This window comes from Simochromis diagramma, unplaced genomic scaffold (genome assembly GCF_900408965.1).
Source record: "Simochromis diagramma unplaced genomic scaffold, fSimDia1.1 OVJJ01000822.1, whole genome shotgun sequence".
Taxonomy (NCBI): Eukaryota; Metazoa; Chordata; class Actinopteri; order Cichliformes; family Cichlidae; genus Simochromis; species Simochromis diagramma.
In genome coordinates this window covers 4,055,232-4,067,587 of record NW_024387520.1, presented here as the reverse complement: position 1 = coordinate 4,067,587, position 12,356 = coordinate 4,055,232, and the positions used below count along the sequence as shown (strand labels likewise).

At 42.6% G+C, this 12,356-nt stretch overlaps 1 protein-coding gene across 2 annotated transcripts; it reads right to left on the bottom strand.

Annotated features, from left to right (window-relative positions):
- Nucleotides 1-3,401: 3,401 nt before the first annotated feature.
- nr2f1a (nuclear receptor subfamily 2, group F, member 1a) lies at nt 3,402-11,958 on the bottom strand. Of its 2 annotated transcripts, none has more exons than XM_040019663.1 (3): nt 10,607-11,958; nt 8,625-9,149; nt 3,402-4,635 (listed from the first exon to the last, which is right to left on the bottom strand). In XM_040019663.1, the coding sequence occupies exons 1-3, from the start codon at nt 11,034-11,036 to the stop codon at nt 4,361-4,363; spliced, it is 1,230 nt and encodes a 409-aa protein (XP_039875597.1). In that variant the 5' UTR covers nt 11,037-11,958; the 3' UTR covers nt 3,402-4,360. The 2 variants fall into 2 exon arrangements, with proteins under 2 accessions (XP_039875597.1, XP_039875595.1); XM_040019661.1 differs by having other exon boundaries at nt 8,625-9,152; nt 10,607-11,955.
- Between the last annotated feature and the right edge of the window lie 398 nt (nt 11,959-12,356).

The window sequence follows — 12,356 nt, the reverse complement described above, 5'->3', positions numbered from 1 at the left end:
GGGCTGGATTTGATCCATGGCTTAAAGGTTGCCTATGTGGTCTGCGGACAGATCTCAGAGCAACACACTGTAATCACACGATATGCCCCTCTCCACTGACCGTGCACTCTGAACACAGCTAGAATCTCGGACTGTTTGCAGAGATACAGCAAACATGTCACGGGAATCATTTTCATTTCGGACATTCGTCCTCACTGCGTGCTCTCAGCCATTTTGCAAGTTTATCTCAATGTGCCTGGTAGACCCGGTGAAGCACTTGTTGTCCCGTGTTGTCGTCATTTTTTTATGCACGAGACAGTGTGAGAAATAAGCCGTGTCACACTTCAGAGTCTTCTCTCCCCCCCACCCCCACCCCAAATCTCCCACCAGTACGAGCAGCCGCTGTTTTAGAAATTGTTACTGTCTCAAACAACAGTATTTGTCAAATGTGACCGGGAGAAGCCGGGCTACTATAAGTGAAATGTAGTGACGTGTGACGCCAATAGGACATTTCCACTGCTGCATAAAACCACTGGTTTGCATTGAGGGTTTTGGAGAAATAGGCTCGCTGACAACTTAGGATAATAAATGTTTCGCTTTCAGACAGATATCTCAAACGTGAAATCGCACCCAGCTGCTTGTGTAAAGCAAACAAATAGCCCCCCGTGTTAGGAGTCCTCCACTTGTGGTTTGATGAATGAAACCAGACAAAGGTAAATGGTTATTTAACTCATTTCGTAGTAACACTTTGGTAACCGGAGTTTCCGAAATTACAGAGACACAAATGGAGCTTAAAGTGTACAACACATCTATCTCCTTTACCCAACGCAGCTAGGGTCTAATCTGACGGTGCGTTTAGTTTTCTCTTATTGCTCCTTTATGCTTTTCATTTTTTTAAACTTTCATTTAATTAATACTAATGCTGTCATCACATCAGGACATAAGACATTTGGTGATAAACGGCTGATTGTAAAATAAAGAAAACATTACTGTTGTTTGACGCGTATTATCTTAGTAATTGAAGTGTTACGTAATATACTAAATTAAGCCTCTGTCAAAAATGGGTCCACTGCGTAAATACAAAATATCATTTTTCCAAGAGTCCTCATGTGTTTTGCTTCGCACTGCCTATACAGAAACGTTAATTGGGAACACATGCCACCATTTTATCTGTTTTTGAACTGTTGCTTTATATAGCCTGCAGTGTAACAATTGTATAACAGAATGCTCTCAGCAAGAGGATAAAAGATAGTCACTCTAGAGGGATTTTGAATACATTATGTGGAGACAACCAGCTGAAAGCTGCGTTTATTAACCCAGCAAACCGTTTAGACCAGAGCTACATAAAACAAAAGCATTCTGAACTGCTTTGATGACCACGGAGGAGCCACATTCGTTTTCTTTAAAAAATAATTTAAAATAAAATGTAAAAATAAATCTCACGCACAGTCCGACATCCAGGAAATCCTCTGGATTATTCGGAAAACGCACAAACAAAGACGCAAACAAATAAAATCACACACACACACACACACACACACACACACACACACACACACACACACACACACACACACACACACACACACACACACACACACACCAAAAATCAAAATGGGCTAAATATTACTAGCGCGTCAAGGTGTGTTTCTAAGGTTGCTGTTTTTGCTGGTTACGTGTCGCTGTTTTTATTTTTCATTTATCTAACTGCCTTAAAAATCCAATTCTGTCTCCACCCTAAAATGAAAAGCTCCATCAGCTGATTTTTCTACAATTTTCACCTAAACTAATACTCTAGAAGTATCACATCCACAACACGGAACCAGCATCCAAACTGAAGAGCATTTATCTCTGTACAGTGTTTCAGGTAACAACACAGCGCATGGCCCAGTGACAGGTCGAGTTCGAGAAACAGGCATGAGCCATAATACAAACAAAATATATTTTCTGCTGGAGAACAACGGATAAAAACCTAAATGAAAACCTTCCTAGAATTCCTACATTGGCAACAACTAATGAATACTCTAATACTGAAGCCTTTGAGCGAAGCAAGCAAGAAAAACCAAATAAACCACTGACACGAGCACCCCTCCCCCCGACTCCTATAAGGTAGATAACATATGGCAATATCAAATCCAGGCATTTTAACGTGCTACATGCAGTTCAGCTCCTGTTCTACTGCCCCTCATCACTGCCAGTCAGCAGATGAAGATGTGGGCAATATGGCAGACGAGCAACACGTCTGATGATGAAGGGTGGTGGTGATGGTGGGCTGGTGGGGATAACAGGCAAATTTAATAATTGTCACACCAAAACCCCATTTTCTCCCTCATAACGCCGTCCAACTTATCACGTTTTATCACTCTGGGTGTTAGTGTAATGCAGTATTGCCAGTGTGGGTAGAGCCAGGTAAATAACCGGGCTTCCTTTGTCATTTGGGGAGGATATGGAGACAAAAAAGCGAGAGAGAACGCTTGTGAGAAACAGGCCAATGCAAGGACACCAACTGTAGGTAGCCCATCTAACACATTGAAGACTTATCGATGGACTCATTACACCCTGAGTGCATAAGGCAAACCAAGGCTACATCTCTTTGCGTCTTTCTAGTTTCGCTCACGGACGCACGCGTGCGCTCGCGCGCGCGCACACACACAGATATACACTTGACTTCTTCCTGACGCGTTTCTTCTCTCATTTGTCTCAGCACTGGCTCCAATAGTCTCTCTACCCCCTCTCTCTCTGTCTTTCTCTTCCTCCCTCCCTCCTTTCTCCTCTCTATTCCCACACAATGCATCACACTCGGTGTTCCTATCGACTGGCTTACATGCTGTAAAATACATTTTCCAGATTGATCACGCATATCACAGCAGCTTTGCAGCGGGGCCTAACCCTTTTGCCAAATGACGCCCACATCAATATTGAGGCAAGCACTATCAAGGCAGGGTTTTTAAGAACGGGGTAGATGGGGAATATCGTTTGGTTTGTGGAGAATCACCTTGATTAAGCCACGGGAGGAAGGACAGTGGTGGCTCTGTGTGGTGCGCAGGCTTCCCTTGCTGTCTGGGAAAAATATTAAACATTAATGCGCTCACAGGCTAGCAGAGAGCTCACGGCTGTAGTTCCTCACGTATAGTCTCCCTTCCGTTGCATCCGCACTGCCAGTTATGTCAGTGGGTATGTAAGGCATGCGTCTTTTTGTGTAATTACCACACTAAATTCGTGCATCATCTCGTTTTCACTGTCAGACAAAATAGAGGCGAAAAGTATCTTGTGTTTCTGACTCAGTAAATGAAGGGATATCTTGCGGGTTTTTCTCTTATAGAATCTAGCAGCGCACAGAGATAACATATTCCCCCAGATGGTATAAAATAAGCCACAGCATCTTGACATTTGCTTGTAGGAAAACGCTTGAGAAGGAGACATCGTTGCCTATTTCTTTTTTAATAGTACAGTCACCATCACACAACTTCATCAACCGACCCTTCTGCAAAAAGCTGCATCATGGAGTAAGCAAATTGAAGGCAACAACCAATAAAATTCAAGAAACAATGAAAATTTTCAAGACGAAACAAACAAAATGTATTTGAAATGATATATTAAAAGTGCTTTTGATTTTCATGTCTCTCCTCTGTGACTGATGATCGACTCCACACGCACTTATGGTCCGGGTAAAGGCGCCCCAGACGTCCTGGAGTAAAAATGTCAGTAAAAATGTCCTGGAGGTCAGTTTGCTGCTGTTGCAGGTCCATCGTATCAATTGGGAAAAAGTTCAACCATCAGTGGTGATATTGTCATAGCGATTAGACTGTTTCTTATTTGTCTAAATTTCTTTATTTTTCTGTTTTTAAATTCTCACTTCAATTTTAATTCTTGGAGAACATAGCTTCGACAACATATATCGCACTCATTATAAGAAGCAAAAAGGTTATATCAAAAAATTATTAGTATAGAATCACAGAAACCCTGGTTTAGAACCAGAAATAATACAAAACAGAGAGGTACATAGACACAGGACAATTCTTATAATTGCTTGGAAACATTATTTTCCCGCTAAGTCTTGATTCTTTTTTCTTACTGCGCATATGATGTTTTTCATTTTATTTGTATTTTTTACAAAAAAGTAAAATAAAGACTAGTATTTTACAAAATGAAGAGTTTTGTTCTTGAAGATGAGAGTGGATTTACACAGGTGTAAAGTCCAGTTCCAATATTTTTCTGTACATAATGTATTCCATCACAGTCCCAGAAGACAGAAAAAAAGTAATGTCTTCCAAGTTTCTCAGAAAAGGTCCTATATATAGTCTTCTTGAAGGAGGATGGGGTGAGGGGTGCTGAATTTTGGTCCTTTTTTCCTTTCTTTTTTTCCACTTTCATATAAGGATCATTGGATGGACATGTAAGGCCAGTTGAAGCTGCTCCCGGATAATAGCATATCCCTGATGAGGGTTTCAATAGGAGTTTTACCTACCAAACGCACGAAGAACAGCTGCTCGATTACCGAAGAGGAGACGGTGCGCAGAGAGGGCAGCCGCAGCAGCAGCTTCCCAAAGCGGCTGGGCTGGTTCGGGTACTGGCTCCTCACATACTCCTCCAGGGCGCACTGGGATTTCTCCTGTAGACTCTCGATGTGAGCAGCGTCCGACAGGCCGCAAGCGTCTGAGAAAGACACACACACGCACACACACACACGCACACAATACACTGTGGTTAGAGTCCTTATTTCTTTAGCCCCGGGCTAAAAAAACGTTGTGGAAAAAAGTGCCTGAATCTGATATCGAGGAACAAAGTCAAAAAATAACTGAAAATCTATGATTAAAATTATATTCCAAACTATGTCAGGCCGCCAAGCTTGGAGAGAAACACACAGGCGAAAGAAAGAGTGTTCTCAAACCCACGTAGGCCTACATTTTCTTTTACAAATTATTTTTAAAGGCGCACAAATCAATTTATATTGCCGATATATTCGCTGACATTTTCTCCACAGAGTACTGAACACAAAGGCACATGGTTACTTTTTGCCCCAAGTGGGCTTTGGCAAGTGCACACCTTACCATACCTAATTCGTGTCCCGCAAAAGCGCTCTGGTTATCATTCAACACCCGCCATTATGTGTTATTGACAATGTGGAATGAACAAACATGCTGCCCAAACATGCTACATCACACTGAGCGAGTGGGACTGTTATAGCCCAGAGAACAAACAGGGGACTTGCTGCTGCAGTAGGGGATGCACAATTCGGAGGACGATGTCGCTACCTTTCTTTGAACCAGTCAACCGGAATATATTTCTAAATGTCATTAAACCTATTGCAGACATATAGAGTAAGAATTGGCGGGCGACATGGCAAAAGATGAAGGGTTGGCTACAGGGCTAAAGGCCCCTGCTCTTAATGTCTGGGCTCTGGGGATTCAAGTATATGGAAACATAAACGGCACTGATGAATCTGAAATTACACTAGATGTAATGTGACCTAATTACTCTGTAGTAAGCTGCTAAGTGATTTCGCCGCTCTTCTCTCCATAGACCACTCTTGGCCTGTTTTTCGATGGAGCCTATAGGACAGGGCCCTAAAAGCAATCAAATTTATTAGAGGAGGTGAAGTCAATAGTCACACAGAAGCGACATAAAATGTCAGAAAATGAGTCTGTGCACAACGTAGGCGAGACGTGTTAGGTGGTAACTGGTGGGATATGCAGCCACGCTTCAGTACAGACAAAGGCAAATAAGGCTTGAATCAGTCTTATTAGTGTCTTATACGTTTTAATCGCTTGTTAAAAAATCTGATTTTTTCACAATCCGGGCATGCGTATTGCGCTGCTTATAAACGTCTGTAAACGCAAACAGCGTAACCGCTCTCATATATATCCCACATGAAGGCTAGCTTGTCCTTAAAAGATCTCGTAGAAAGCCGTGCTTTTGTGGAAACTACTAAAGAATGAGAGCTTTAGTTTTAAGCACTATATATTTAGCGCTGGAAGACACTTTTAAGCCTATTCTTAATTTCTCAGTGTTATAATTCACTATGGCCAGACACAATAACCTTATGAACCCGAGGCCAATGCTGAGATCTCGGGGTGATTTACTGTGACCCTTGTCCGGCCGGTCAAAGCACCATGTATGCAAATCCCCTTGGATTAACGCTGAGTGTCCCTTTTAAAATCTACAGCAATCAATGCGGCTGAAGTTAATTACATTAGGAAATATCTAGTAAAATCCAGTGCTTGGCATGAATTTTGCAATGCAGCCATATAAGGTGTTCAAAGCATTGCGGAAAATATGTTTCATATGAACGTATGCGTGGAGAGAAAGCCGGTCAAAGACACCCCATAGCTCCCCATAAGGCCCTGTCTGCAGCACTGCACCCCATAACCTCAATAGAGTGGGACACAGGAAAAGATAGCTTCCAGATACACAAACGACTATTTCACTGAGTTAGCAAAGGCACACACACACACCACAGTGTGCACATGTGGATAAGGAGTTAATGCAAGACAATGATCCTGAACTCTTACGGAATAGTTTAGCCTGACCACTATTATTTATGCATCAAATACTGACAAGTCGGGCGTTATTAAAGGCAAACAATCCACGCTGATCTTGGCAAAGTGCCACATGACTTTCTATAGCCGACACCAGTTGTAGCCTATCAAACTAACTAAATGATCTGTTAGAAAACATGGAGGATGTTAATGTGTGTATGGAGTTTCTCTGGGTAATCTGGGGTGAATTACTGAAACGCTGTGCACTAAAAGGATATAGTCAGCTATGTCACTGCACAAAGCTACATTACAGGATGTGTGGGCTAATATTGAGCAAAGCGAATCTAAAAGGCTGTGATATTACCTAAAACGGTAACAGAGACCAAATACGTATTGTTTGTCTTAAACATATATTTACTTTCCAGTGGGCCACCAAAAATTGGCGTATCAAATTAACCAAACTGTCAAAGCCCCAAACTGAAGTAGTTATTATGACTTCTGAAACTAAAAATATAAACAGTTACTAAGTTCTCCAAGTGTAGGAAAACCTATGTGGTAATGTTTTCACCAAAGAGGAAAAGTAAAAGTTGACGGCGGTTTCGTAGCTTGGAATACAAACTCTGTGCTCCTTTTGTTTAACTTTAGTGAGCACTGAACTTTTTGGGATAATTTAAATCCTCATAATACACACTGTGAGATATTTTAATATGATGTGCGAAAATTTTGTGATAAAATAATAAAAAAAATAATAGAAAGTAATATATGATAATAAAATAATAAAGTAATGTAATTAAATATAAAAGAACAGAATACAGCCATAATATAATTTAATATGGAAACAGTAAAGGTAATATACGTGTGAAGTTTTAGCTCTCTCAGCGAAGATAATTTAATAATAAATAGGCCTAATTATCACTGAAACACACTGAAAGACAAGTGTAACCCCTTTCACATTAAAATGTTATGCCGCTTTCTAGGGATAATGAATGTGCCAATTATTTTAATATAAAGCCAAATCTGAAAAGCACAGCAAAACTGAATATTTTATTATGAGCATGCGCAATTATAGATAATATGTAACTTAAATGCAGAATTTTGGGACGGGCCAAGCGTGAGAAAATGAGGTCAAAACTTTGAGGTAAGTTCACAAAGTACTTTGAGGCCTGCAAGCGAGTTTAGACTTTCCTTTTTCCTTCCCATAATCAACAGACTCCCCTGACATAACAGGCCTACCGCCAGCAAGCCTACACAGCTAACTCCAAAATAGCATCCAAATTGTGCATCGAGCATAAATAAGGACCTTTATAACCTCGCCCCAGTCGGCCGTCAATTAAACAATGACCTACGCAAGTTTTTTTTTTTTAAAGAGAAAAAAAAAGAAAAGCTGATTACTTTTTCAAAGCTGTGCAATGAAACAAACCATTAATAACTAAGAAAATTAATAGATCGGCTCTAAGCAATCAACAAACAGTCTAAGCAGCAGGGCTACTCTAGGTCCTACAGAAGCGATCCACTGACACAGCCTACTAGTCAACTTTCATCAGCTTTTTTGTTCTCAATCTGCTAAGGATTATTTCCTGCAACCCCCCCCCCCCCCCCTCCAACTCCAAGACATGTGTTTGCACACGAAAAGCAAGGATAAAAGCACGCACCGACACTCATAAGTGCATCAGCTGTCATATATCACCCGGTGATAGACTATTTAATCTTTACGCTCAATTATTTGACACCTGTTCCAAAATTTATGGAGGCGAACAATTTCAGCCTCGGCTCAGACATGTTCAGAAAACTTTAAACTCAACAATTAGAAAATATTTACACATGAGAATGTTAATTATCTCCTTTTTAAAAAAGCACTGGGAGTGAGTGATGCACTTGAAAAACTTGATGCGCTTACTCAATCTGGATTTGTTTACACGTCTTATACTGCGGCTACAGCTGACATGGAATTGCATGTAAGTGGATATGTAGCAAGCTGTTGACAAAATAGCTTTCATCGGCAACACAAACATCTCGTAATCTCAGATTTGTGACCAGCCTAAACCTGACAGCCATATTATTGATGTCACAGCACTTCGCTTTAAGGAGCATGCACCCACTGACATTACTGGAACTAGGCCTCATTTGATTTTAGGCATGTTTTTGTGTGACATGTGGGACACTCACCTGATGTAAAAAGCACGATGGCTTTGAGGCAGCTATACTCTGCCGAGTCTACGTGCAGGGTCTTAAGCTTCTCCACTTGCTCCTGGAAGATCCGGATGTGATCCATGAAAGCCACGACGCGGTCCGCGGACATCGGGGAGGCGTGGAGGCCCGCCGCGGCAAGCAGAGGGGCAACATGCAGAGGCATGGAACACTGGGCTGCGTTAAGCACAAACAACTCGCTCCACGTCAGCCTGAGAAGGGACACCTGGTCGGTGATCTGCAGGTCGGGAAAGAAAGGGATGTTTCTCGCCCACTCCACGGCGCTGAAGAGCAATCGAGCCGCCAGCTCGCAGATGTTCTCGATACCCATGATATTGTTGGGCTGCATGCACTGGCTCCCGTACCGGGACGTCGGGTAAGGCTCGGCCCGCAGCAATAACGAGATGTATCCGGACAGATAGCAATGGCCATTCAGAGGGTCCCCGTTCGTCAGTGCGTACTGGCCTGGGTTGGGCTGGGTTGGAGGCATTCGTCCTCGCTGAACCGCTGACAAAAAGAAAGAAAAAAAGAGGAAATGTGCATCCAGAACTGATAAAGATTGTTCATGAGTAGTACAACCATGATGCAAGCTGCAGCTTGTGTGCTTCTTCTCAGTGAAAGAAAAAGAAAAAAGAAAAAAAGGCATGCACTGAAATAAAAAATTCAGCACGCTTTTCAAAACATATTGACTACTGTGCCCTGATCGTAAGACTGTAATATTTCACAGAAAATTATTCTATCAGAACAGATATGCTATGTCCCTCGTTCCTCACACTGCATTTGTATTTAGGGATGCAAAGTATATGAGGTTGAATGCAAATGAAAAATATATTCCCTTTTACACACAGCACACACACACACACACACACACACACGCACACACACACACACACACACGTATATTTCTTATCTAAAAGTAGATTTGACAATTTTGCTCCCTTTGATGTTTTGAGGCGTAATTGCATGGCACTTTTGCACTGTATTTACGTGGGGTCGTGTTTTGGAAAATAATTTTTAAAAGCGGCCAAACGTGTTCGAAATACGATTGATAATTACTGCTAAATGCAGGCACATTTGCACGTTTTGCCCACATCAAGCGCTCAACTAGGATTAAAAGGAATCCGGCAATTGTTTAATATTAAAAAAAAATAAAAAATTAATGCAAGTCGGTGTACATTATGCATGGGCTCGTAGTGTGTACTGCAAATAATAGGCTTAAACGGAGGGATGTCTACATAAATTGGAATCAAACACCTGACATAGAGAGCAAAGTTATAAGGCCTGTAATGCACCAAGCTAAACAAGGAGCCACGAACAACTTCAGCGACATTATTTAGTGTGTTTGAGCTGTCTAGTCAGCATAAGGAGCCAGAGAGACGTGGGTTTGTAGTGTGTTCGCCTCACATTCACGGAAACTCGGGCTACAAATCCTACTGTACAATTATAAATTAGTAAGCTGCAGATACTTGATGGTAGGGACTATTAGCCTTGCACACTGTACACAGACACACACATACACATACTGTACACACTCACTGTACACACACACGCACACATACAGAGACAAACATAACAGGCACACACACATACACACATAGAAATCGGTCCTCTGGTCTAAAACTATACATAAAATGGGCTTGCTCGACTTTACGCCTTTGCTCGCAAAGAACTCAGTTTAGCCTGCAAAGAAAAACACAAAATAAAGAGGGTCAGCTGGACGAGTCGCTTTGTTCAGGCGACCTGCATTCACAAGCATAGCTGCTGTGGCTGCACTGGCCTTTTTTTTAACCCCTCTCTCAGACTAACCATTCATGCAAACATCCCTCTCAACATGGATGGAGACTGCAGTATGCCCAGCCATATAGCCTGTGACCTTAATGCAACATGGCAGCTCTGTTATTCTGCTACTAGGATGATGCGTAATCATGAGTTGGCTTAAAAAAAATTATATATATATTCACCTTCCCGCCGCATCCCCACTTTTAAACACTTCTTCAGCCGACAGTATTGGCACTGATTTCGGTGGTGCTGGTCAATGGGACAGTTCCTATTGGCACGACATGAGTATGTTAAGTTCCTCCGTACACTCCTCTTGAAGAAACTTTTGCATCCCTCGCAGGTGAATTGGCCATAGTGTTTGCCGCTCGATTTGTCTCCGCAAACCACACATTCAATATGCTGCTGACTCTGTCCAGAATTTTGACTCCCCTTGTCCCCGGCCGTTCCCGGCGTGGACGGGGGTCCCGGCTGGCTGGGGGTCTGCGGAGTGTGCGGCGCCGCCGATGCCGCCTGCTGCTGCTCCCTTGCCGGCTGCGCTGCTGGGTTGGGGCCGCTCGGAGGTCCGGCCACGTCTTCCTGCGGATCTCGCCAAACGCTAACTACCATTGCCATATCTCGGCCCCGGAAAGTGCTATAAAGCGAAATGATCGCCGATGTTTATGAAGCGTAGAAGAGAAAAATGAGATCTCAAAAGACGGGGCAGTGCAAAGTCAAATCGGAGCACGCAATCTCATATGGGGTGAGAAGGAGAGTACAACGCGATCAATACATTCAAAATTCAGGAGTGCGATTGAATAGGCACCCGATCAGGATATGCAAGTATCGGGAGGCCAGTTCCAAGGTAAATTGCAGTCAGCCATTCAGGAATCCCTAATCTTGTAGGAAAACCCGAGTCCAGACGTAACAAATTGCAGTTTGATATAAAATAGCCACAAAGGGAAGGCAGGAGCGATTCACATGGACGCAGGAACGAGTGGAGAAAAAAAAAGAAGCTTTTGCTGGAAAGACACGCGATCCAAAGTGCTGCGGAGATAAATTCCTTTTTCTTTTCTTCCCCGTGCTCCTTTACACTCCCGTCTTCGTCGTATAGGAGGGGAGGAAAAACTGAAGAGCTGGATTTTTACATCTATAGTCTTAAATAAACCTCATCATCTCGCCAGGCAGCGAAAGAAAACCGTTTCGCCGAATGAAGTGCCCATGTATAGTTTCACCTCTCTCCAGCAGGAGGAATGGAGATACGAAGAGAAAAGATAAAAAAAGAAGAGGAAAAACACCAACAACTGATAGAATATGCAAGAAGAAGGAGAGACCCAAAAAATGAATGCGCTTAAACGGGAGGACCAGCAGAGCAATGTTTCCGAAACGGGGGATCTGCGCGAATGTCTGTATATAGTGAACTTTGACACTACTATTGAAACTGACACGTTTCTATGGAGATCGCTGCGCCTTATATGGTGCTCATGTCAAGGAGCCAAGAGAGGGGCTGCTGGAGACTGATAATCAAAGGCGACTGACTGGCCAGAGCCCTGCATAGAGGAGGAGGAGAGGAGGAGAAGGGGGGGGGGGGGAGAGGGAGAGAGAAAATGGGAGGCTAAGGTTATAGCCAAGCCCTCTCTTTCTCTCTATTGGTTAGAGTCCCCCTCCGTTCATTCACTGCAAAAAGTGTCCATCCACATAAGTCACCGGGTCTCCTGTTCAAATGTTCCAATGTTATTTTTGTTTTCTGAAAATGCAGAAAAAGACAAATAACTGTAGTTTATAGAATCCCCCTTGTTTCCGATCGCATTTTGAGTCCTTTTGGGGGTTATTTTAAGAGTCGATATGTTGACATCAAGACAACCGTGCGGGAGATCGGTTTAGTAATTAATAGTCGATGTTATGAATTTTACAGTGATGGATCGATTGGCATTAGGAACAAGTAGAAGCATCTCA